This window comes from Ctenocephalides felis, unplaced genomic scaffold (genome assembly GCF_003426905.1).
Source record: "Ctenocephalides felis isolate EL2017-DRISC unplaced genomic scaffold, ASM342690v1 CF-g0.4_SCAFFOLD_03572, whole genome shotgun sequence".
NCBI classification, from domain to species: domain Eukaryota; kingdom Metazoa; phylum Arthropoda; class Insecta; order Siphonaptera; family Pulicidae; genus Ctenocephalides; species Ctenocephalides felis.
In genome coordinates, this window is record NW_020539726.1 from 33,473,586 (window position 1) to 33,496,947 (window position 23,362).

Below are 23,362 nucleotides of genomic sequence, written 5' to 3' on the forward strand. Positions count from 1 at the left end.
TTTAAAAAAAAAACAAAAAATGTTCGAAGAAATTAGTTGGGAATGATACTGATTAGTTTTAGGTGAAAATCTATCGAGCCGTTTTCTTGTAATTAACTGTTGAAAAAAAAATTTAAGCCGATTTTCATGGAACTTCTTTTTGGCGATATATATCATGGTCTTATAGAACTTACTGAATATTACGGCCTTACGACTAGTAGTTTTAATTCAAAAATTTGTCAAAATTTGAGAAAATGAGTGGTTCTTCTGACATTTGTTAAAATTAAAATTAGTCGATTTACTTAGTATAACGATAGAGTACTGAACATACTAAACCATTAAAGTCCTACGGAAACTGGTTCAATTATGAAAATTATTGATTTTTGAAAATTTGTTTTTAGAAGATACTCCAAGTTAACGAGTTTATTCGTTCTCAATTATGTATAATATTTTTTTGGTCAATCACACCTTTATTCAAGTATAATATAATAGTGGAACTAAAAAACGTATTTTCTTGCCTATGTTTATGGTAACATTTTTTTAGTTTTAATACTAAATTGTGATGTTCTTTTTTTCTAAAATATGAATTAAGCTACATAATAGTCAATTGCTCATGTGTTTTTATATATCTTAACAGCAATCAGAACTAAACAAATCCTTTAAGTTGTCTTAAACGAATTGGCTTCTTATAGATGGCAACTCAAACGGTTGTCATCATGAATCATAATTTTTTTGTTGATGTAGCAATGTAGAGTAAGGGCTAATTTCACTTGGAACCTATAAACTGTTATCTATATTTCCAAGTGCAAGTCACTAATGGTCGACATCAGGCTGTTTGAACTTGGATCCTCTCATTCGGATCCCACAGCTCTAACCACTACGGCACGGGTAAGCACCTATGTCACCCATGTGTGCCTTCAATTTAAAAAATGATTTCGATCATTTACCATTTGGTTTACATCTCTGTATCGATGTGCTTAGAGCAAAAGTTGTCTGGCTCAAGAAGAATATGTTGATTCGGAATTCTGGCATTAAAACAGGAAAGGAAAACATAAATCGCCACGGAATAGCATGAGAAAAAGCAGTTGGAACACATTGCGAAATATTATATCGAGTCAAGTAGAGTGCGTGTGTGGTTTTGTGTTTGTGTGTTTGTATGGTGCTGGCACACAAATGTTATGAGAAGAACTACTGGAGGAGTAAGTGCACCCAGCAGGGACTGATAAAAAGTACAAGGATGGGGTCACATTTGCTAAATTTTGATAATTTTTAACTTCCCGTAGGGTAAGTTATTGTAATCGTCCAAAAATCGAAGTAAATTTTTGCATTTCTCGACGTTTTGAAGATTTCTGAACATTTTGGCATACCTCAGAAAAAATGAATGTGTGTGTTTTGTGTGTCCGCATTGTTTCGTTCACGTTTTCGGGTGCACGAATCAACCGATTTGAATGGTTCAGGAAACATTCGATTCCTATTAATAGGGAGATGTGATGATTAGTTTTTGGCAAAGGCAGGCCAAGTCGTTACGGAGATGTGGAGCATAGAGTACAGAAAATACAAATCTAGTTTTTGAGAGAACGGAGCATCCGATTTGAATGATCTAAAAACATTCAATTAGTAATGATTGGGAGAAGTGGTAATTAGTTTTTGGCAGATCCAGCCGTTTGGGAGATACAAAGCAAAGAGTGCAGAAAATAAAAATCGAGTTTCTGAGAAAACAAAGCGTCCGATTTGAATGATCTAAAAAACATTCAATTAGTAATGATTGGGAGAAGTGGTTACTAGTTTTTGGCAAAGGCAGGCCTAGCCATTTCAAAGATATGGAGCTAAATATGCAAAAATTGACAGTTTTTGAGAGAACTAAACGTCCAATTTAAATGATTCAAAGAACTTTCTGCTTTTTTTAACAGAATAATTGATTTTGGAAAAAAAAATTGTGCAATTTTATTCTTTTTTTTTCAAAAACAATTTTTTTTTTTGTATATTGAAAATAATTCAAATTTTATTTTTAATTCTGACTAAAGTTCTAATATACTTTGAACAAATAAATTTAACTTTGCAATTCAGTTTATATCATTCTTATAAATATTAGACAATGTTACAATATTTATAATAATCTATTTGAAAACATTCAGTATTCCTCGAACATTTCGTTACGGTACGAGAAGTTCTAGAAATTTGCCTTAAGGCACGATGCCATACATCCCACTAGTTTTTGTATCAAAATTGGCAGTCTGAATTTTACATTTTCAAATACCAATTTTTTATTTGTTGCATTCTTAGGTGCAACTTACAATGTGAACAGGCACTACAAAATTTGTTGCTCCAATCATCTCCTAATTTATACATTTACTAATACAAAATTTCATTTAGGACAATGTACTTATATACCATAAATATATTTATCGTTGACCTTTATTTTGAACTTTTTGCCCTGTTTCTCCGAAACGGCTAGACCTGCCTTGACCAAAAACTAATCAACACGTTTCTCTACCATTAGAAAATGTTCTAATCGGTTGACCCGTGAACCCAAAATCTTGGACAAAAAATAGTATCCATACATACGCACACACACATATATTAATTTTCTCTAAAAAATGTTCAGGAAACGTAAGTCTTTACGTTTCAAAGGTTCCTTTACGGTAAAGATATGCAAAAATTTTCTTTGCATAAATTTTCAAAAGTTTCTTTTGCGATTACTCTAACTTATCCTATGGGAAGTTAATAAGCAAATCAGATTTTTTAGCAAAAAACTAAATTTCTCCTTCGGGAAAACATTTAAAATTCTTATTACCTCTTCTAATTTGGGGATTTATGACAAGAATATATAAACCAGTGAAAGTTTAGAAACCCAAGCTCGTATACTTATATTTTAACGTTTTAAAACAGGCTGTATTTTAACAACTTTTTTCACTCATGATTAGAAATCTCGTTAACTATTTTTTACAGTTAATTAGAGTAAAAATAAAAAGTTCCAAAATACACTTGTGATGATATTTATGTAAGTAAATTTATGCATGGAACAAGTCATGATTTCTTACGCTTTTTTTGACGATGAGAGTTTTCTCATCGATTCAAAAAAAAACGTAATAGATATAATGTAAATGTATTTTTTTTATTTAGTGAATTGAAAGACATTTATTTAGTTCTGATGTTTGTAAATTAGGACTTAATTTTGTGGATTAGATAAATGGATGTAGAAGATTTATTTGCATCTTAGTGATTGTATATATCTGTTAGTGCCAAACAATTCGGAATGACTTTACACATGAGGAAAATATAGAATTTAATTGTAATAAAATTTGTTAATATTCAAAATACTTAACAAAAACCACAGGGAACGAATTAAACTCGTATGTCAAGGTACCACCAAATGACTTTATAATAGATAGTATGCAATTCATATGGAAAAACGTTTGTATAATATTTGTGCCCATGTTTAGGTTCCTAAGTATCAAATATCCAGCTCACTTAACCATAATATCTTTTGTCTTCGATAATAACCAAAAACAAAACAAATACCTCCGCATTGTCTTATATCATCTATTATTTTGATTTTTTTCATCGATTATTAAGAACAATGTCAGGTCATGTTTGAATTCGACGACGCACTTGAACAAATAAAATAATAAGAGACCCGGTCCGGTGTATATTGTGCTATGCGAGAAGGTATTTATTTTGTTTATGAACAGAGAACCCGTTTCTTGAACATATATTGTGGTGACGTGGGTATCATAACGTTTATCGAAGCCGATATTAGGTGTTGGCCTAATTTTATAGTTTGGATTTAAAAATCAGTCCATTCTGAAGCTTTTGAAGGATTTCCAACGCGCCTTGCAAAAAGTTGTCTAAAATGTCTGACGTCAATCACGTTTGTCATTTAAAATGGGCAGTTTATCAAAAATTTATAGTTTTTTGTTTATTGGATGTGAAACTTTTAATGCGACTTCCTACAAGGTTGACTTGAACAATTGACCCCACCAAGGACGAAAGTGTCAAAGCGCGATTGTCTAAAAACTTATATTCTAGATAGCCTGAAAATGTTTTTGATGGCTTGAAAATGTTCTAGAAAATTTGTTAATATTGTAAATAGTATGAAAACAATGTTAAAAAAAAGTTTGAAAATGTTCTAGATAACCTGAAAATATTCTGGATAACCTGGATGTTCTACGTATCCTGAAATTATTCTGGATATTCTCAAATTTCTAGATAGTTTGAAAATTTCTAAAACGTTTCAAAATGTTCTACATTGTGCAAAAATATTTAAGTTCTAAATGTTAAATTTGAAAAAATCTTCTGCATAAAATGAATTGCCTGAAAATGTTCTCGGTAATCTGATTTTTATTTAAATAGTCCGAAAATGTTCTAGTAGGTGAGAAAATGTTCATGATAGTTTGAAAATATTGTAGATAGTGTGAATTTTATAGAGTTATCTAGGGTGTAAAAATGTTTAAAAACGTCTGAACATGTTCTGGATAACCTGAAAAAGTTCTACGTATCCTGAAAATGTTCGTTTGATAATAGATAGTTTGGAAATATTCTAGTTAGATTAAAAATGTTCTAAATGGGGCAAAAATGTTTAAGATATGAATGTAAAAATATCTTCTGCATAACCTGAAATGCCTGAAAATGTACTAGGTGATCTGAATTTTTAGTCTCAAAATGTTCTGGTAAGTCTGAAAATGTTCTAGATAGCCTGAAAATGTTATAGATAGTTTAAGAATATAGTAGATAGTGAAAAACCTTCTATGTGGTGTGAGAATGTTCGAGAATGTCTGAAAATGTTCTGAATAACCAGAAAATGTTCTACGTAATCTGAAAATGTTCTGATAGGTGAGAAAATGTTCTAAATAGTTTAAAAATATTATAGATAGTCTGAAAATAAAATGTTCTATATGGTGTGAAAATGTTCAAGAAAGTCAGAAAATGTTCTACGTATCCTGAAAATGTTTTTGGATAGTCTGAAAACGTTCTAGATAGCTTAAAAACTTTTATATAGTTTGAAAATGATGAAATAAGTCTGGAAACATTCCACATAGTGTGAAAAAGTTCAAGAAAGTTTGAAAGTGTTCACGATAACCTGAAAATGTTCTACGTATCCTGAAAATGTTCTGGATAGTTCTAAATAGCCTGAAAATGTTTTTGATAGTTTGAAAATATTATAGATAGTCTGAAAACGTTCTATATGGTTTCCTAAAAGTCTGAAAAATTTCTGGATAACCTGAAAATGTTCTAAATAGCCTGAAAATGTTCTACGTATCCTGAAAATGTTGTGGATAGCCTGAAATTATTCTAGATAGTTTAAAAATATTGTAGATTGTCTGAAAATGTCCTTGAAAATGTTCAAGAAAGTCTAAAAATGTTCTGGATAAGCAGAAAATGTTCTACGTATCTTGAAAATGTTCTTCGATAGTCTGAAAATGTTCTCGATAGTTAGAAAGTATTGTAGATAGTCTGAGAACGTTCTATATGGTTTCAAGAAATTCTGAAAAAGTTCTTGATAACCTTAAAATGTTCTAAATAGCCTGAAAATGCTCTACGAATCCTGAAAATATTCTGAATAGTCTGAAAACGTTCTAAGTAGCCTGAAAATGTTCTAGATAGTAGTCTGTAAACCTGCTATATGGTTTCCAGAAAGTCTGAAAAAGTTATGAATAATCTAAAAATATTCTAAATAGCCTGAAAATGTTCTACGTATCGTGGAAATATTCTAGATAATTTGAAAATATTGTAGATAGTCTGAAAACGTTTCTATATGGTTTCAAGAAAGTTTTAAAATGTTGTTCTGGATAACCTTAAAATGTTCTAGGTGTTCTGAAAATGTAATGAATAGTTTGAAAACGTTTTAAATAGTCTGAGAATGTTCTAGGTTAGTTGATCATGTCTACATCATATTTTGGAGCATTTAAACTTTCTTTTAATAATTTATTTTGCCATTTTGATTTTGAAGGATTTGTTTCAAGTTTTCAAATTAATATAGAGGCATCCATCTATCAATTTTCATCATCGTGGGCAGCGTGGAAAAGATTTTTAGAAGAAGTCTTATGATTTGTGTCTTGAACTTCATGTATTACTCCATTCTCATCATCATAACAGTGCAAAATGTTTTATCTGTTTGGTTTCGGTTTTCGAGTATTACCTTTTGATTTTTATAAAAATTTCTTCATAGATGCATCCATCTATCTATTACCATCGCAGAAAAGACTTCTCATTCTCATTCTTAGAAGAAGTCTTACGACGACTCTTGCGAGTCTTTTATAATAAGAGTTGGTGTTTCTGGTTGGCATTTTTCATTTTTGTATCCAGCCATTGCTATTGCCAGTGCAAATGTTTTTAATCTTGATGCGGTTTATAACGAGATTAACGTCAAGTATAAATAAAATTCATTCCGCATGGAAAACGTCAACGTGCATGTTGCATTTGCTGCAGTTGCATCGCGAATATAAAAGTCGACTTATAAAAAATAATAGCCCAGATCCGCATTAGATGAATTAAATATTAGAAGTCAAAAGTCCAAAGTCAAAAAAAAGAAAAATTTTCAAGGGTACGACAAAAATTTTCAAGGGTACGACAAAAATTTTCAGGGTTTGATTTGCTGACAAACACTTTGTATAACATAAAAAATAATAATGGGTAGTACTGCCCTAGGACAGGGAAAAAAGATTGTGAGAGATTTCCCATTGCCATTTCACACCGCAGTGCTTAAAAATGACTATTTTCAATTTGAAATATATTTTTAACTTCCTGTAGGGTGTTATAGTAATCGCAAAAAAATCGAAAATGAAATTTATTATAAATCTTTACGTTTCAGAGGTTTCTGAACATTTTGGCATACCTTAGAAAAAAATGGATGTATGTGTGTGTGTGCGAATACAAACTTTCGTCGACGATTTCAGGAACATGGAATAACCGATTTGAATAATTCAAAAAACATTCGATTCGTATTGATAAGGAGACGTGCTGATTAGTTTTTGGCGACGGCGGGTCTAGCCGTTTCGAAGATGCGCGGCAAAACGAGTCCAAAATGGTAATTTAGTTGTTGAGAACGTACGATTTGAATAATTTAAAAAACATTATTTATATTGACTAAACGAAAAACTGTTCAAATTTTTAGAAAGCAGGTCTACCGGTTACAGAGTTTCAATAAAAACAATGTAAAAAACGTCATTTGACGATCAAAAATAATCATTAGACATATGCACATCAAATTATCAGATATTTTATAGAGATTTTGATAATGTGTACACATTTTTTGTCAATTTTTTTTGGGTTCCGTACCAAGATTTTTAATTTTAAATATGGTTCAAACAAATGTTCTCGACATTTTTTACAGTAAGGAATAACCGTTTTGTATGCTTGAAAAAGCACTCGGTTTGTACTCGATCGCGAGGCATTTTTGCAAAAGGCACGCCTAGACGTTTCGGAGAAACGGAGCGCAAAGGGTGTAAAAATGGTTATGCTGTTTTTGACAAAATGGATCGCCCGATTAGATTAATCCAAAAAACCCTTTCCTTGTAGAGACGGTGTGCAAAAAATGATTTTACAAAAAATTTCGTAATTTTGAAAATTTTCAAAAAAAAAATCAAAAATTTACATTTTCGAAATGTTTCATCATTTTCAATAAAATCTAAGTTTTGAAAAATTTCAAGGAGTTTCTGAACATTTTGCCATACCATACATAAGAATCTGTGTGTATGTGTATGTGCGGATACAAATTTTAGTCGACGATTTCGGGAACACAAATCAACAGATTTGAATAATTCAAAAAACATTCGATTTGTTTTAATAAGGAGACGTTGAACTAAATTATTTTAATTAAAAAAAATCAAATTTGAGAATATTTCGTAATTTCCAAATAAAATCTTATATTTTCAAAAATTTCCAAATTTTCAAAAAATGTAAAAAAATCGATTTTTTCCAAAAATTCCAAAAAATTTTGAACTTTTAAAAAAATTTTGAAATTTTGAAAAACAAAATTATAAAATCAAATATTTAAAAAAATTGAACAAATTTCTTGTAAACATACACACTTGTTGTTTGTAGAGTACGCTCGTCGCCCAATTTAATAAGCACTTATAAATTTGCAGTATGTATTTATAATAATTAATCTATTTAAAATTATTTAAAACAATTATTGATTATTTTCATTTCTCGAATATTTATTTACGGTACGGAAAGTTTCAGCAATTTGCCTTGAGGCACCACTACAGTTCATCTTAATTTTCAAGTAAAAATGGACAGCGCTACTGCACGATGTCAGGTTGTCTAGAGCAAGGACTTGAACTCGCGTGCTTAACCATTACCCTTCATAGAATAAGAAAATAAAATTTAGCATTTGTTAACTAAAATCTTCCTCCTCGAAGGTCGTATTTTTCCCTTCATATAAAATCAAAATAAAATCCGCCAATGCGAGATTTATCGTCGGTGACTACACGGTGTGAGTTGGAGGTTAACGGCGTCTTTGATTTATATTTCCACAGATCAACGTTTAATGAGGTTCAAAAGCTGCACTTTTATTACTTTACTGGTATTTATACTCGATTCTTATTCTTACTACTAACAGATAAAGCCTCTGTCTGCATTTGCAGGTAGAGTATCATTGAAAATATATTATACATAAACGGTTGCATTTAAAACGATAACTTCCATAAAATGATAGACGATTTTGCAGCAGATCATGAAGAGTTAATATAATCGTAAAAGAAGACTGAGCAGGATTCAAACAGACGGTGCAGATAAATCTAATTTTAAAGTAAAACTTCTTTTACTTTTTCTTGGCGATATAATCTAATTAATTCTTTAAACAGCTGTAATATCTGTTTTGCCCAAAAAATATTTTCCATTTCAATAACTTCAAAGATTTATAGAAGCTACGAATAATATAGAAATAATTTCTAATCAATAAACTTACGTTTAGTACACGGCACAAATGTTCAATTTGTATTATTATTTTCAAGAAACAGAGTAAAATATTCTTCTGATTCAGGCATTTTCCATTAAATCAAGATTTGTACTACGATGTAACTTAAAAATATTTATTTATCTATGCTTATATATCCTTGTTGATATCGGTACGCATAAAACGTTGATGCCGGTACGCATACAACGACAGATCTCTATTCACATACGCGACGACTAATCACAATCGACCCGTATAGAAATGATATCATCGAGAGCGAATGACGAATCTTTGGCACTCGACTCTTATCTTATCTTATTTGCCGTAACGCATTTCCGTTACATTTGCACGGATTTACACCATAGTCGCGCCTAAAGATGTTTTACTTCAAAAAGTAGTCTGAAAACTTTGTGAACTGTCTTAAAACATTGTAATCTGTCTGATAATGTTGTAAACTGTTTAAATGAGCAAAATGTGTAAAAACAGCAGTTATTGAGAGAATGTATCATCTGATTAGAATAATTCTAAAAATATTTGCTTGTGGTGATAGCCTGAAGAAATTATTTGTTTTTAGGGAAGGCATTTTTTCAAAATTTTACGATAAATAAGCTCACCAATCTACTAGAAAAAAATAATTCAGTTTATATAATTAACTTCCCGAAGGAGAAGTTTATGTTTTCATCAAAAAATCCGATTCGCTAATTTTATGTTTTCTCGACGTTTTAAGCCATTCTGAATCGAATGAGACCAAATTTGGAAACAGTGTGTGTGTGTGTGTGTGTGTGTGTGTATGTGTGTGTGCGTGTGCACCAACAGATTTTTCTTTTGAAAATATGAGATAAGGTCCATACCTCTCATAGGGTAAGTTATTGTAATCGTCCAAAAATCGAAATTAAAAATTTTTGCATATCTTCACGTTTTGAAGGTTTCTGAACGCTAATGGATGTGTGTGTATGTTGTATGGATATGGTTGAAGTGTTCAAAAAATATTCGATTTCTATTGATAGGGAAATGTGCTGATCAGTTTTTGGCAAAGGCAGATCCAGCCGTTACGGAGATACGAAGCTTAGAGTGCAAAAAATAGAAATCGAGTTTTTGAGAAAACGGAGTATAGGATTTGAATGATCTAAAAAACATTCAATTTGTAATGATTGGGAGAAGAGGTGATTAGTTTTTGGCAAAAGCAGGTTCAGTCGTTTCGGAGATACCGAGCTAAATGTGATAAAAATGGCTGTTTTTGAAAGAACTAAGCATCCGATTTGAATGATTTCAAAAAACTTTCTTTTTGTTTTGACAAAATAATTGCTTTTGGAAAAAAACTTTGTTTCGATTTTTTTTGTATATCGAAAATATTTCAGATCTTAATTTTAATTCGGACTAAAGTTCTAAAGCTCACTTATATACTTTGAATAATAAATTTTAACTTTGTAATTTAGTTTATATAATTCTTATAAATATTAAAAACTGTTACTGTATTTATAATAATCTGTTTGAAAACATTTAATATTCCTCGAATATTTCGTTACGGTACGGGAAGTTCCAGCAGTTTGCCTTAAGGCACGATGCCATACACAACTTGTTATTTTTTATATTATAACTTTATATTGTTTTTATATTATAAGTGATATTATTCCTTATAGAATCTACCATTAAAAATAAAACTTTTTTTTTCCAAAAGCAATTATTTTATTAAAACAAGCAGAAAGTTCGTTAAATCATTCAAATCAGATGCTTAGTTCTCATAAAAACCACCATTTTTTGTACATTTAGCCCTGTAGCTTCGAATTGGCTGGACCTGCCTCTGTCAAAAACTAATCCCTTTTCTCCCAATCATTACAAATTGAATGTTTTTTAGATCATTCAAATCGGATGCTCTGTTCTATCAAAAACTCGATTTGTATTTTCTGCACTCTTTGCTCCGTATCTACCTAACGGCTGGACCTGCCTTTGCCAAAAACTAATCAGCACATCTCCCTATCAATAGGAATCGAATGTTTTTTAAACCATTCAATTGGTTGATCCATGCGCCCGAAAACGTGGGCGAAAAAATGCGGACATACAAAACACACTCACACACACACACACACACATCCATTTAGTTTCTGAGGTATGCCAGTAAAATGTTCAGAAACCTTCAAAACGTCGAGAAATGCAAAAATTTTCAATTTCGATTTTCGGCCCATTACAATAACTTACCCTACGGGAAGTTGTCTAATTAATTTGCACAAAATTGAAAAAGCTCCCGTACAGTCACAATCTAAACGCATTTGCAAATAATTCTGTGCGACATTTTCACTTATGCTGTGCTCAGGTTGGCGCTTAGTTCACTCAAAAACTGCCATTTTTTGCACATTTAGCCCTGTATCTTCGAAATGCCAGGACCTGTCTTTGCCGGTTGATATTTCGGTTGATTAAGTCAATTATGCACTTGCCTTAAGGCAAAATGCCACTTACACCTAGTTATGAAAATTGGTCAAAGTAAAATATTTTCTGTGAGAATCTGCAAAAGTTTCTCCTATGAAGTGCATATATGTATGTATGTTTGTGTTCTTCGAGTCCAGGTAAGAAAAATTTTCATTTGTTAGTGCCAGATCGGGCCGATATATATGTTGTGCGGCTAGAAAGTGGTTTTGCGAGTATGTTGTAGGTATTCTGTATTACTATATATATATATATGCTGGTGATGCTGACTTTAATGCAAATTTCAAATAGAAACGGCCGATCGGCTTCGAAACTCGTAAGACGGACATACCGTGACAGATTAATTCGAAAATCCCTATGTTTATTATTGTAGATACTACATTGTAGTAGGTACATGATTTTGTAATCCTAAAATAATGTTATTATATGCACGAAAGAAATTGTGTCGAAAGAACTTGTCTAGCTTTTTCTATCTTTTCATCTGGCACTATCAGCAGTATGAACCCATTCTGAAATTTAATTTAAATTTATACACACATTGAAAGACTCTGATTAAAAAATTGACATGGAATTTGGTCACAATAAAAACTATTTCTTCAAATATACTAAATTTATTTTAAATGTTGCTTGTTTCACGATCTTCATGGCAAGAGAATTTATTTTACATATTTTGGCGGATATATTGAGATAGTGGGAGAAAAACACTATTACTAACATCACTAATAATAATGGCTGGACATTTGAATTACAAATGTATTTATATCATAATACATTTATGTCCTTACATAAAAAATGTAACAAACAATTTTGTCCAGGATTTGAATCAGAGGTTCCAGTCTGATGTCAAGCATTGAAAGAAATAGTGATATTTCTCTTCAATATATAGATAGTAAAATGCTTCCAATTGAAAATAGCCCTTAACATCAATAAAAACTAATGATGAATTGCATCGTGCCTTAAGGCAAATTGCTGAATCTTTCCGTACTACAATTAAATATCCAAGTAAAAAAATTCTAAAAATAAATAAAAAATGATTAATGATAAATAAAAATTGTTTTAAACATTTTCAAACAGATAAATATGATTACTATATATTTTATCGTCCATATAATACAGTGACGATCTTATCGCACAAAATACTTAAGAATGTTTACATTAACAAGAGATGCCGAATGAATCCATCTGAGGATATATTTCTAACAATTAACGGATATGAAATATTTAAATTAGTAAACTGAATTGTAATTTTAAAATTTATGTTTTAAGTATAAAACTTTATATATTTTTGAAAATTTTGAAAAAAAATTTTTGTAAGAATTTTCAAATTTGCTTTAACCGTATATGTGAATTTTCAAAATTAAAAATCTTGGTACGGAACCCAAAAAAATTGTAACAAAATTAGAGCATATGTTTAAAATATCTGATAATTTGATGTGCATATGTCTAATGATCACTTTTGTCCACATATCTTATTTTTACATTTTTCCCTGTATTTTCGAAACCGCTGGACCTGCCTTTCCAAAAATTTAAATAATTTTTCATTTCGTCAATACAAGTAAAATGTTTTTTGAATCATTCAAATCGGGTGCTCCGTTATCTCAAAAAGAGAAATACCATTTTTGGCACTTTTTGTCCCGTATCTTCGAAACGGCTGGATCTGCCTTCGCCAAAAACTAATCATCACGTCTCCCCATTTGCAGGAATCGAATGTTTTTTAAATAATTCAAATCGGTTGGTCCAAACATACATACACACACATCCATTTTTTCTGAAGTATGTCAAAATGTTCAGAAACCTTCAAAACGTGAAGATATGCAAAAATTTCCATTTTCGATTTTCGGCCTATTACTATAACTACCCTGCGGGAAGTTAAAAAATTACGTTTTTACTCAAAAATAATTTATACGAATTCTAATTAATGTTTTTCAACCTTACTAATAAATTCTGCAATTGCAAATGTTTGCCCCCTGGTGACAAATTTTTGAAAAACAACAAAGAACAAGTTTCTGCAATGATGAATTAGCTGGAAGTTTTATTGAACTTAGTTAGATAGTTGTTTGTTAGATATGTTGTGATGTAATTGGGATATAATTAGTAACTTCCCTATATAATTTTTTTAATAAAATATAAAATTTGAAGTTGTTTGTAATAAAATTTTAATTTGTTGCATATTATTATAATGTTTGATTTACGATTGGCGTTTATTACTAATATAAAACGGGAAGTTGCATAAATGTGAAACACCAATGTCAAGTGGCATTGGTTCTGTATTTATAATATATATATATATATATATATATATATATATATATATATATATATATATAATATAATATAAAATATATTTTTTCGTTATTTCGTGTGTTTTGATACAAAAATCCGATTACTATCCACCAGCAAAACGACTGACTGGTCGAAGTCGGCGGAAACGCGTTTTATCAGTCGTTCTTATCTCCTCTGACTATATACACATTGCACACCATATATAAATATAATAATATACATACATATATATATATATATATATATATATATATATATATATATATATATATATTTATATATACATATGTTGGATTTATAAATATATGTTGGCGCTGTTATCTAGCAAAAGTTCTTTTTTCTAACAAACATGGACGTGCGTTCAGCATAACACATTTCGAAAATATGAATTATTATTTATATCAGAATCGAACTAGAGAGCTAGGGATATAGTAAGATATCACGTTTAATTTTTACTTGAATTATTTGAAAAAATGCAAATATTTTCAAAAAAAAAATTTTTTAAATTTTACAATTTACAAGACATGGGTAATTTTCAATATCACCACGTATCACCAAGGGAGAGAAGGACTCCAAAAATACTTAAAAAGTCGATCACGTGATTAATGGACGCCCATTATCAATTTTACCTTTTTGTACCGAAATCATAATTATAAATACTTGGAAGGATGTTCATTCCAGTGGCTATTCATTCTTGAAAGGGCTATTTTTACATAAAACCATATTCAAACTTATATTTTAAAAGTCACTACTGCTTGATATCAAGTTGTCCCATTTCAATCCTATAAAACAAACTTTATTAATAGGGTCAGAGTTTGTTCAAGTAATTTTTAGAGTAATAGAAATAATAATACAAAATTTGCACTTTTTTGCAGAATAAAATATATCGGTTATAAAAATAGCTATGATTTTCTTCTTACTAAATTATTCAGTATGAAATAATTTTTTAAACAATTTTAAATGCAAAAAAAAATTAAAGAAATGACTTTATAGAAGACTGCATACAACATACAAGTACTAAAAGAAAAGCTGATTTTGATGTAATGTAATTCAACATTGTGAATTTTGCCCACAATATTGCTAGGGTCTTAAATTTATTTTTATGAGTGTTTATGAGTAATTCAGGACAAACTTCAATTTTTACAAAGAAATTTTATTTTATATAATTTCTGTCAATTATTGTTAGTAGAAAATGTAAATGTAAGTTATTGTAATCGTCCAAAAATCGAAATTCAAAATTGTTGCATATATTTACGTTTCAGAGGTTTCTGAAAAAGTGTGTGGTGTGTGTATGTATGTATGTATGGATACAATTTTTCGTACAGATCTACGAGTTGAATGGTTGAAAATACATTATATTTCTATTGATAGAGAGATGTGCTGATTCGTTTTTGGCAAAGGCAGGTCCAGCCGTTTCGGAGATACGGAGCAAAGAGTGCAGAAAATAGAAATCGAGTTTTTGAAAGAGCATCCGATTTGAATGTCTCAAAAAACATTTCCAAAAAAATTCAAATTTTTCAAAAAAGTCAATTTAAAAAAAAAATACAAAAAATTTAAATGAAAATCTATTGAAATGAAATTGAATTGAATGATTTGAACATCTTGTTTGTTTTTAATTTTGTTCTAGGATTTTGCTCAAAACTATTTAGTGTGAAATACATAATTACAACTTTTAATTAAAGTTTTAATATCTATAAAGTGTTAGGTATCAAAAAAAATTAGTTTATGTATAAATCTTTTTTCAAAAAAATAGACCTGGGTATTTTTGTTCGATTGGAAATTTTAGGACTTTTGGAGTTGGAGTTATGAAGTTGAAAATGAATTAAGAAAAGAAAAAATTCAATAAAAGAATTTATAGAAAACTGTTTACAAATACTAAAATAAATGCTGGTTTTCATGTAATCCAATTGCATCTTGTGTACTTTCCTTGTGAAGAGTTGATAATACCTTAAATTTATTGAAACAAAAATTCATAATAAACAGTTCTATAAGAAGTCTATAAGAAGTAAATTGACAACTTTTAACTTTTCTTTATAATAAGAAAAATGAGTATAATTAAAAGTGGTATTGTCTTAAAACAATTTACATGAACATACAAAATCACACGATATCTAAACATAACCGAGTTGATCAACAAAAATAATTTAAACTTCGAAAAAAACATAAAATTACAGAATAAGATGACTACCTACTACTTCATCCCTATAACTGAAAATATAAGATTTTTTCAATTTATTCTAACTCATTTTTATTTTAATTATTATTAAGTTCATTTTGATCAATTATATTACTGTGTATAAAATATTTCATTGCTGTTGAATATTTTATAAATGCAAATAAAATTGGTATCAAATAACCCAGTCTCCTCTAACTTTATCAATTCATGAAATGCGATATTCTTTCAAGAATTCTATCGAAAGTTTGAATATATAGATTTATGACATATGACTTTCTTAGAAGTGCACAAAATATAAGATATCTATAAGATATGATATTGAGAAGAAAGTGTGGTCATAGAAAATGAATTGTCAAATTTATAAAATCATAAGAAAATATTCTGGCAGTAAACAAGAAATATAAAATTGTTGGTTTTATGCTATTGTCGACTCATAAGCATTTTTACCCAAAAGTTTCAAAAACAAATTATTGGCGTAGTAAATGCAAATATGAGCCAGGAGTGATATTTAAATTTTACTTAGAATAAAAAATCATAGACGTATCAAAACTTTTTAAAAACGTACAATTCTTCCAGTATTTCATGAAAATATTATATTAAATCCAATTCCTTTAGATAAAACCACTTCCTTCAAACATCGTTTAAATAATAATGCAAATTTTAGGATAAAAAGCTTGTTAGAAAATTTTATGTAGTTTTTTATTGAATTTTTGGTTAATATTTACTCTACTTAAAAAATAAACTTATAAAAAAATTAAAATGATTATGAAATATTCAATTTAAATTATAATATTTATATATTTCGTTCATAGTATCTTGAATAAAAAAAATGGTTGCTCGAAATTTTGCAAAATATTTTATCAAAATAAAAAACTTATAGAGTACATCATTCTCATGAATAAATAATATTCTAATACTGACTAATAATTTGAGACAGCTTTTTTAAATTTCAGGTAAAATTCTTCTGATTCTGATATCATATAAAATAATAAATAATCATGTCAAAATTTTTGTCTATTTGAAAACTGTTTTGCAGCTAAATTTTTATTAAAATTGTAATAGAGAATTTGAACTTCATCAAACAAATACATTTATTAATAGACTAGTTATTTATAAAAACGGTATTAATTAAATTGGCAATTATAAAAAAGGACTTGTTTATTCTGAACAACAATTGTAATATCAATCGCATTTTTTTATTTATTTATTATTTATTAGATAATTCATTTATTAGAAAATTTATTAATTGAAAAGGCAATTATGTAAAGGCACATTTTAATCATTCTCCTAAATTTATATAGTTTTAATTAGAACTCGTTTTTCTATTTATTGGCTGGAATTTCATAGAAATTTAATTAAATTCTATATCTATTTATATCTTGGAAAAATTGTAATTATATATAAAAAAGCACATTTTCTTTTCTTATTAAATTTGTAGAACATTCTAATTTAATGAAATATTCTCTATTTAATTTTGAAATCTATCTATGTTTATATTGAAAATAAAAAAGCACTTTTTATTTTCAATCAAGTAAATGAAATTAATTTTCATAAAAAATTCCATTAAACATATTTGAAAACATTATACGTCTTAATTTCTCAAATTATCAAATATTATTAAATTTAAAAAAAAATATTAATTTCAAATAATGTTAATTTTATGTATTAAAATTATCTAGTGTTAAATATCAAAAAAAGTATTGAAATGTTTAAATTTTAAACAAAAACCTGACGCAACAAAATACGAAATATTAAATGATATTTTTTGGTGCAAATAAAATTATTTTAAACAACTACAAATACTAAATCCGACTCACTATTGAAAAATATTATTAGATAAAAATATAAAATATAATTTTATAATTATTTATCTATAATTATTTTTATTTATAATTATTTATCACTTTTTTAAAATACCTTGTGCATGTATTAGGTTTTGTCTCAATTTTAACATTTAAGTTTAATATTATTTGTGTTATATAAGCTTCATAATTCTATATCGTTTTTTAGAAATTATGATTTTTAAGACATTGTTCATATTTATTTGTATATATTAAAGTTACATCCCATTAAAACTTTTAAAAAGCGATTTTATGTTTAAATTTTAATCTAAACGTTGAAAAGTACGAAAAATTAAAAATATTCCTAAATTTTTGCTTAAATAAGATTATTTTGACCAAAATATGCCTTAAAATATATTTTAAATAAATAGACGACAAAAATGCGAATTAATCAAAATAAAAATTCTATCGAAAATTCTAATATTGAAAAATATTGTTTGAAAAATATTCGTCTGGAACAAATTAGAGTTTTTTTAACAAAATACACTATTATACTCAATCAATAATGGTTTTATAAATATTAGTAAATATTTATAAGTAATTGGAAATAAGTAAAAAATATGTAATTGGAATTTGGAAATATATATATATATATATATATATATATATATATATATTATATATATATATATGTGTGTAGGTTTTTTGTTAGAACAAAGGTAAAGTGTACCGATTTTTACTATACTGAATTTTTACATGAAGACAGATGTTGATAACCAGAACAAGGCTCTTAAAATATTAGAGGTCTGCTAAAATATTAAAAAAAAAATAGTAAAAATTACTATTAGTCTTTATATACTATAGAGAATACTATAGTGATATTCAAGAAAATCTTTAAAAAAATACTCTGTTGCAATTTTTAAACCATTATCCAAATTTCATCTTACAATCTGAAAATTCAAACAAACTATGTCACATTTATGAAAATCAAAGACAAACTTTAAATTCAACAAGTAGAAACTGTATTTTCGCCTTTTTAAAATATACAAAACATTTCATGCATCAGATGCATCGCTTTTTTCATCATCTCAATATATACAGATTTCACTGCATAATGAAATTTCCAAAAACAAAAAAAATAGTAAGGACATAAATTTCAAATCAGGACTAAAAATAGGCTACACATGGTTAATTTTGGACAGAAAAAATATTGGAGGAGAAGAAAATAGTAATAATAATAATAAATGATAATAGATCCATCCTCCTCCTCCAAAATAGTTTCCATCAAAACAAATTGGAATAACATTTTGCGAAACGCTTCGATTTTACACAACATATATACAAATTAAATGGAATTATAGGTAAAAAAATCTTAGGTATTTTTATAATAATAATAATAATTAATATAAAAAGAAATATCGTCTTTTTTAGTAACACATTTGAAAGAATTTCATTTATATAACTTGTTCTAATAGAATTTCAATAAAAGTTCACCTCATTCGGAAACAGTCTTATTTTTAATAGTTCATCATCCGAAGTTCACACACTATCAACATTTTCAAAAAGAGAGTATGACACTCCTATCACAACTAATAATCAAAATAATCAAACCATTTAAACAAGGTCACTAGAAAGTCGTCGGGGGAAGGAATCACATTTACACAGTATCACCATAAACAAAAACATTTAACGAATTACTGTATCTATTACCATTACCACCCCCGACGCGAAATGAATTTTTACACCTTGTTTTTATTATGGTCGTGCACCCTCTGATCACCTGACGTGCCAAAGTCCCAAATTCAGAACTACCAATTGTGGCAACTTCGTGACTCGTTCAAGACCAGCTGAAGTTATTCCTGTGCAACCATACAAATCAATTGCTCGTAATCCTGCCAAACTATCAGCAATCAAGGTAAGTCCTTTATCCGTGACTCTGCTGCATTGGCCGATGTTTAAGGTTTCTAAATCGTGCAAGGCGTTTGCGACTCGTTCCAGGCCTTCGTCGGTGATCTGGCAGGCGCTCAAGGATAAGGATCGAAGTCGGAATAAGCCCCTGCTGACGTGCTCCAAAGCCTGGTCGCCTACCTTGTCGCAAAAGGACACGTCCAGCGTGTCTATCCGCGAACCTCCTTCCGCCAAATAGGCTAAACCGATATCCGAGACGTTGTCGCAGGATCGGAGGTTGAGTTCTCGGAGTTCAGGCATTTTGGCTAAATGTTTGAGACCACTGTCCGTGATCGAGACACAAAAACTTAGGTTTATGCTGCGCAGTTTCGGAAGACCGGTGGACACGTGGTGCAAAGCCTCGTCGCTCAGTCTTTGGCAATCTTGTAAACCCAAGTACTCCAACTCCGGGGTGCCTTCGGCAGTAGTCTTATCTAAGCCGGCTAAGTGTCCTATACCATGATCACTCACATGCCAACACGACCTTAAGTCTAAACGTTTTAATTTCTTAAGACCCCACGCTATTAGTAGTAATCCTGTGTTGGTAATATTGCAACATCCACCAAGTTCCAAAGTTTCTAAGTTTTTAAGAGATTGCGCTATCCTGCCCAGGGATGTATCCGTGACTTGTTTGCACAAGGATAAGTCTAAGGAACGCAATGCTGGTAATTCGCTGACTAGTGCGTGTGCTAAACCTGCATCCGTAACATTATAACACCCGCTGAGATTCAAAGATTCTAAATTCGGTACACCTTGCACAACATCCCTCAAGGACCTTCTTAAGGACAAAACCTGCGCCCGACGGATACCACGCCGTACCAGAGAGTGAAACAAGGCAGGATTCGCGCGCCTAAGATGCAACTTAGCTTCAGCCCCGCGCCAAACCGATTTATGGTAAGCCGCGTCTCTCCAAGCCGTGCAGACTTGGGCGGCTCGTCCACGATCCCTTACATCCAAATGGGCAAAAATTAGCGCTAAAAGTTCCGGATACAGCCTGGACACGTGCGTCGTCCTTTGCTCTTCGGGTTCGGGTTCGGGCTGGTGGTGTTGGGAAGTCAGGATTGGCTGAGGGGTAACAGGTCGCCTTTCTCGTTGGGTTTGCTGGTGCTGTTGAGGAGACGGTAGGAGATGGGGTTGGTGAAGATGGTAAGGGGCGTAACGTTGCTGCTGTTGCAACAACGTCCTGGTGCGATGTCCAGCGTGATGGTGATGGTGGTGGAGGGCTGTCACGGAGTGTAAAAGAGCGCCGGGTAATTCCGTGAAAACTAGGTGTCCGGCGTCTTCCATCATATTTAACATCATTGGTAATAGACACTTTTGATTAAAAAATTTCACCGTATCGTTTTAGCACTTGAACGCACACACATCTTTATATAAACACAACACTTTTGGCAAAACGTCTTTTATTTTTATTTAACTTTTACTCCTGTATCCTTTACTCTTGTATCTTTTATCCCTGTGTCTTTTACTCTTGTGTCTTCTACCATCGTCTGTTACTGACTGAGCGTCCGAAGCGGTTATGAGCGCTCGTGTCTACTCAGCGCCGTTCGAATCGAGACGTCGCACTTCGGCCGAGTTCGCGAGAAGCCCGTTTGTGATTGGTCGAAGCTCGGGACCATGTGACCGCTAGCGTCGTATTGATTGGGGCGCCATCGCGGCGGTATTTTTAAAGTTGCCGGTTTCGCTCCCCTCTACGAAGCGCGTCGGAACACGAAACGCACACATGGGCGCGTTTCCAAAACACGCACATGGGCGAGTGGGGGGTATAAGGGACTTGTTGGAAATTCGATATCGAAATGGGATGGATTTTAAAAATGTGGAATTTTTAACAGAATATTTTTATATTCATGCATTTATTGAAAATGATACATATATAATGTTATATAACTTTATCGTCGTTTCAGAAAATAACCAAAAAATGGAAATAAGTACATCATTTAAATTTTATTATAAACATTTTATTAAATAATTTTTATCAGATCTTTTTATCTTTTAATTTTTTCAGACAATTTGCAACATTTCCACACCATCTATAATATTTTTAGCATATCTAGAACATTTTCACAATATCCAGAACATTTTAGGTCTATCATAAACAATCTAGACCTTCAAAAACTTCTCAGACTATCCAGAATATTTTCCAACTATCTCCAATATTTACAGATAGTATAGAACATTTTCAAACTAACCTGTTTTTTCTTGAAATATTTTTTAATACTTCATAAATTTTCTATAATATCCACAACATTTTCAGACTATTCAAAACATTTTTACACTATGCAGAATATTTTCACAACATCAAACATATTTTCACAGATTCACAATTTTATAGTCTATTCAGAAAATTTACAGACTATCCAAAATATTTACAAATATACATACAATGTTCAGTCTATCTATATTATTTTCAATTGATCAAGATTTTTCAAACTATCCAGAACATTTTCAAAGCATCTGAAACAGACTATCCAGAACATTATTTTTCAGACTATCCTGATTTGTTTCAGACAATTTAGAAATTTTTCAGACTATTCAAAACATTTTCAGACTATATAGAATAATTTTCACTCAATAACATTTTCTGACGTCCTAGAACATTTTCACACTAATCCAGCATATTTTGGACTATCCAGAACAATTTCAGAATATGCAAAATAATTACTAAATATTCATATAATTTGCAGGCTATTTAGAATATTTTCAGTCCATCCAAAATATTTTTAGTCAATTTAGATCTTTTTTAAACTATCCAAAACATTTTCAGACCATGTAGAACATTTTTTAACACTCCATAATACTTTATGACTATCCAGAATATTTTCAGACTATCCTGAACATTTTCAGACAACTTAGTATCTTTTTAAACTTACTAAAACATTTCAGAACATCCAAAATATTTTCAGACTATCTAGAATATTTTTCAACACTGCATAACATTTTCAGACTATCCAGAATATTTTCAAACTTTCCAGAACAATTTAAGATTATTTAAAAAAAATTCAGACTATCAAGGACATTTTTCAGATCATCCTGAAAAATTCAAAAGCAGACAATCAAGAATATTTTCAGACTTTGTAGAGTATTTTCAGACTATCCAGAACATTTTCAGATTGTGCAGCACATTTTCAAACTATTCATAATATTTTTTGCACATTATCCCGAAGATTTTTCTACTCTCAAGAATATGTATTTGCAGGACATGTTCAGACAATTTTGAACATGTTCAGACTGTCCTGAACATTTGCAGACTATCTTAAACATGTTCAGACAATTTGGGACATGTTCAGACTATCCAGAATATTTTCAGACTATCCACAACATTTTCAGACAATCTAGAACGTTTTCAGGCAATTCTTACTTGTTTATTTTCATACTCAAATTTTGGTTTCAGTTTAAATAAATAACAAATGCAAGTTTAACTTTAAAACAATTCTAATTTAATTTAACTATTAAATTGTTTTTGCCCATTTAGTATACAATTTACCTTTACGGATGACAATTGTAAATTCCCCAAATTTATTAAATGTCCTTAACTGGACAGTTGTAAATAAAGTACAGAATAAAAAAAATTAAAAAATTAGTTGAGAAGGATAATATAAATAATAAATTTATATACTATTTTATTTATATTTATATACTCATATTTTTCAAATTTTTGATTAATTTTTAAAACTAAATCATTTTTCACAGACCTTTAATATTTTAAGTGGTTTATTCTGACTATCAACATTAAGCAAACATTATGCAAAGTTTTATCAAAATCCCAATTGAACAACTCAAAGGTACTCCTTGTAAGTATTGACAATTGAATTTATTTACAGTAAATTTTTAATTATATTAAAAAAAGAAGTCATTAAAAATAATTCATAATTTTCC

The 23,362-nt window shown here is 29.8% G+C and overlaps 1 protein-coding gene across 1 annotated transcript; it reads right to left on the bottom strand.

The window, feature by feature from the left end:
* Window positions 1–19,010: 19,010 nt before the first annotated feature.
* LOC113387683 (F-box/LRR-repeat protein 14-like) lies at window positions 19,011–21,000 on the bottom strand. Its single transcript, XM_026625043.1, has one exon. The coding sequence runs from the start codon at window positions 20,786–20,788 to the stop codon at window positions 19,316–19,318; it is 1,473 nt and encodes a 490-aa protein (XP_026480828.1). The 5' UTR covers window positions 20,789–21,000; the 3' UTR covers window positions 19,011–19,315.
* Window positions 21,001–23,362: the final 2,362 nt, after the last annotated feature.

Coding starts and splice junctions, on each gene's coding strand:
- LOC113387683 (XM_026625043.1), bottom strand. CDS start 20,788: ATGATGTTAAATATGATGGAAGACGCCGGACACCTAGTTTTCACGGAA.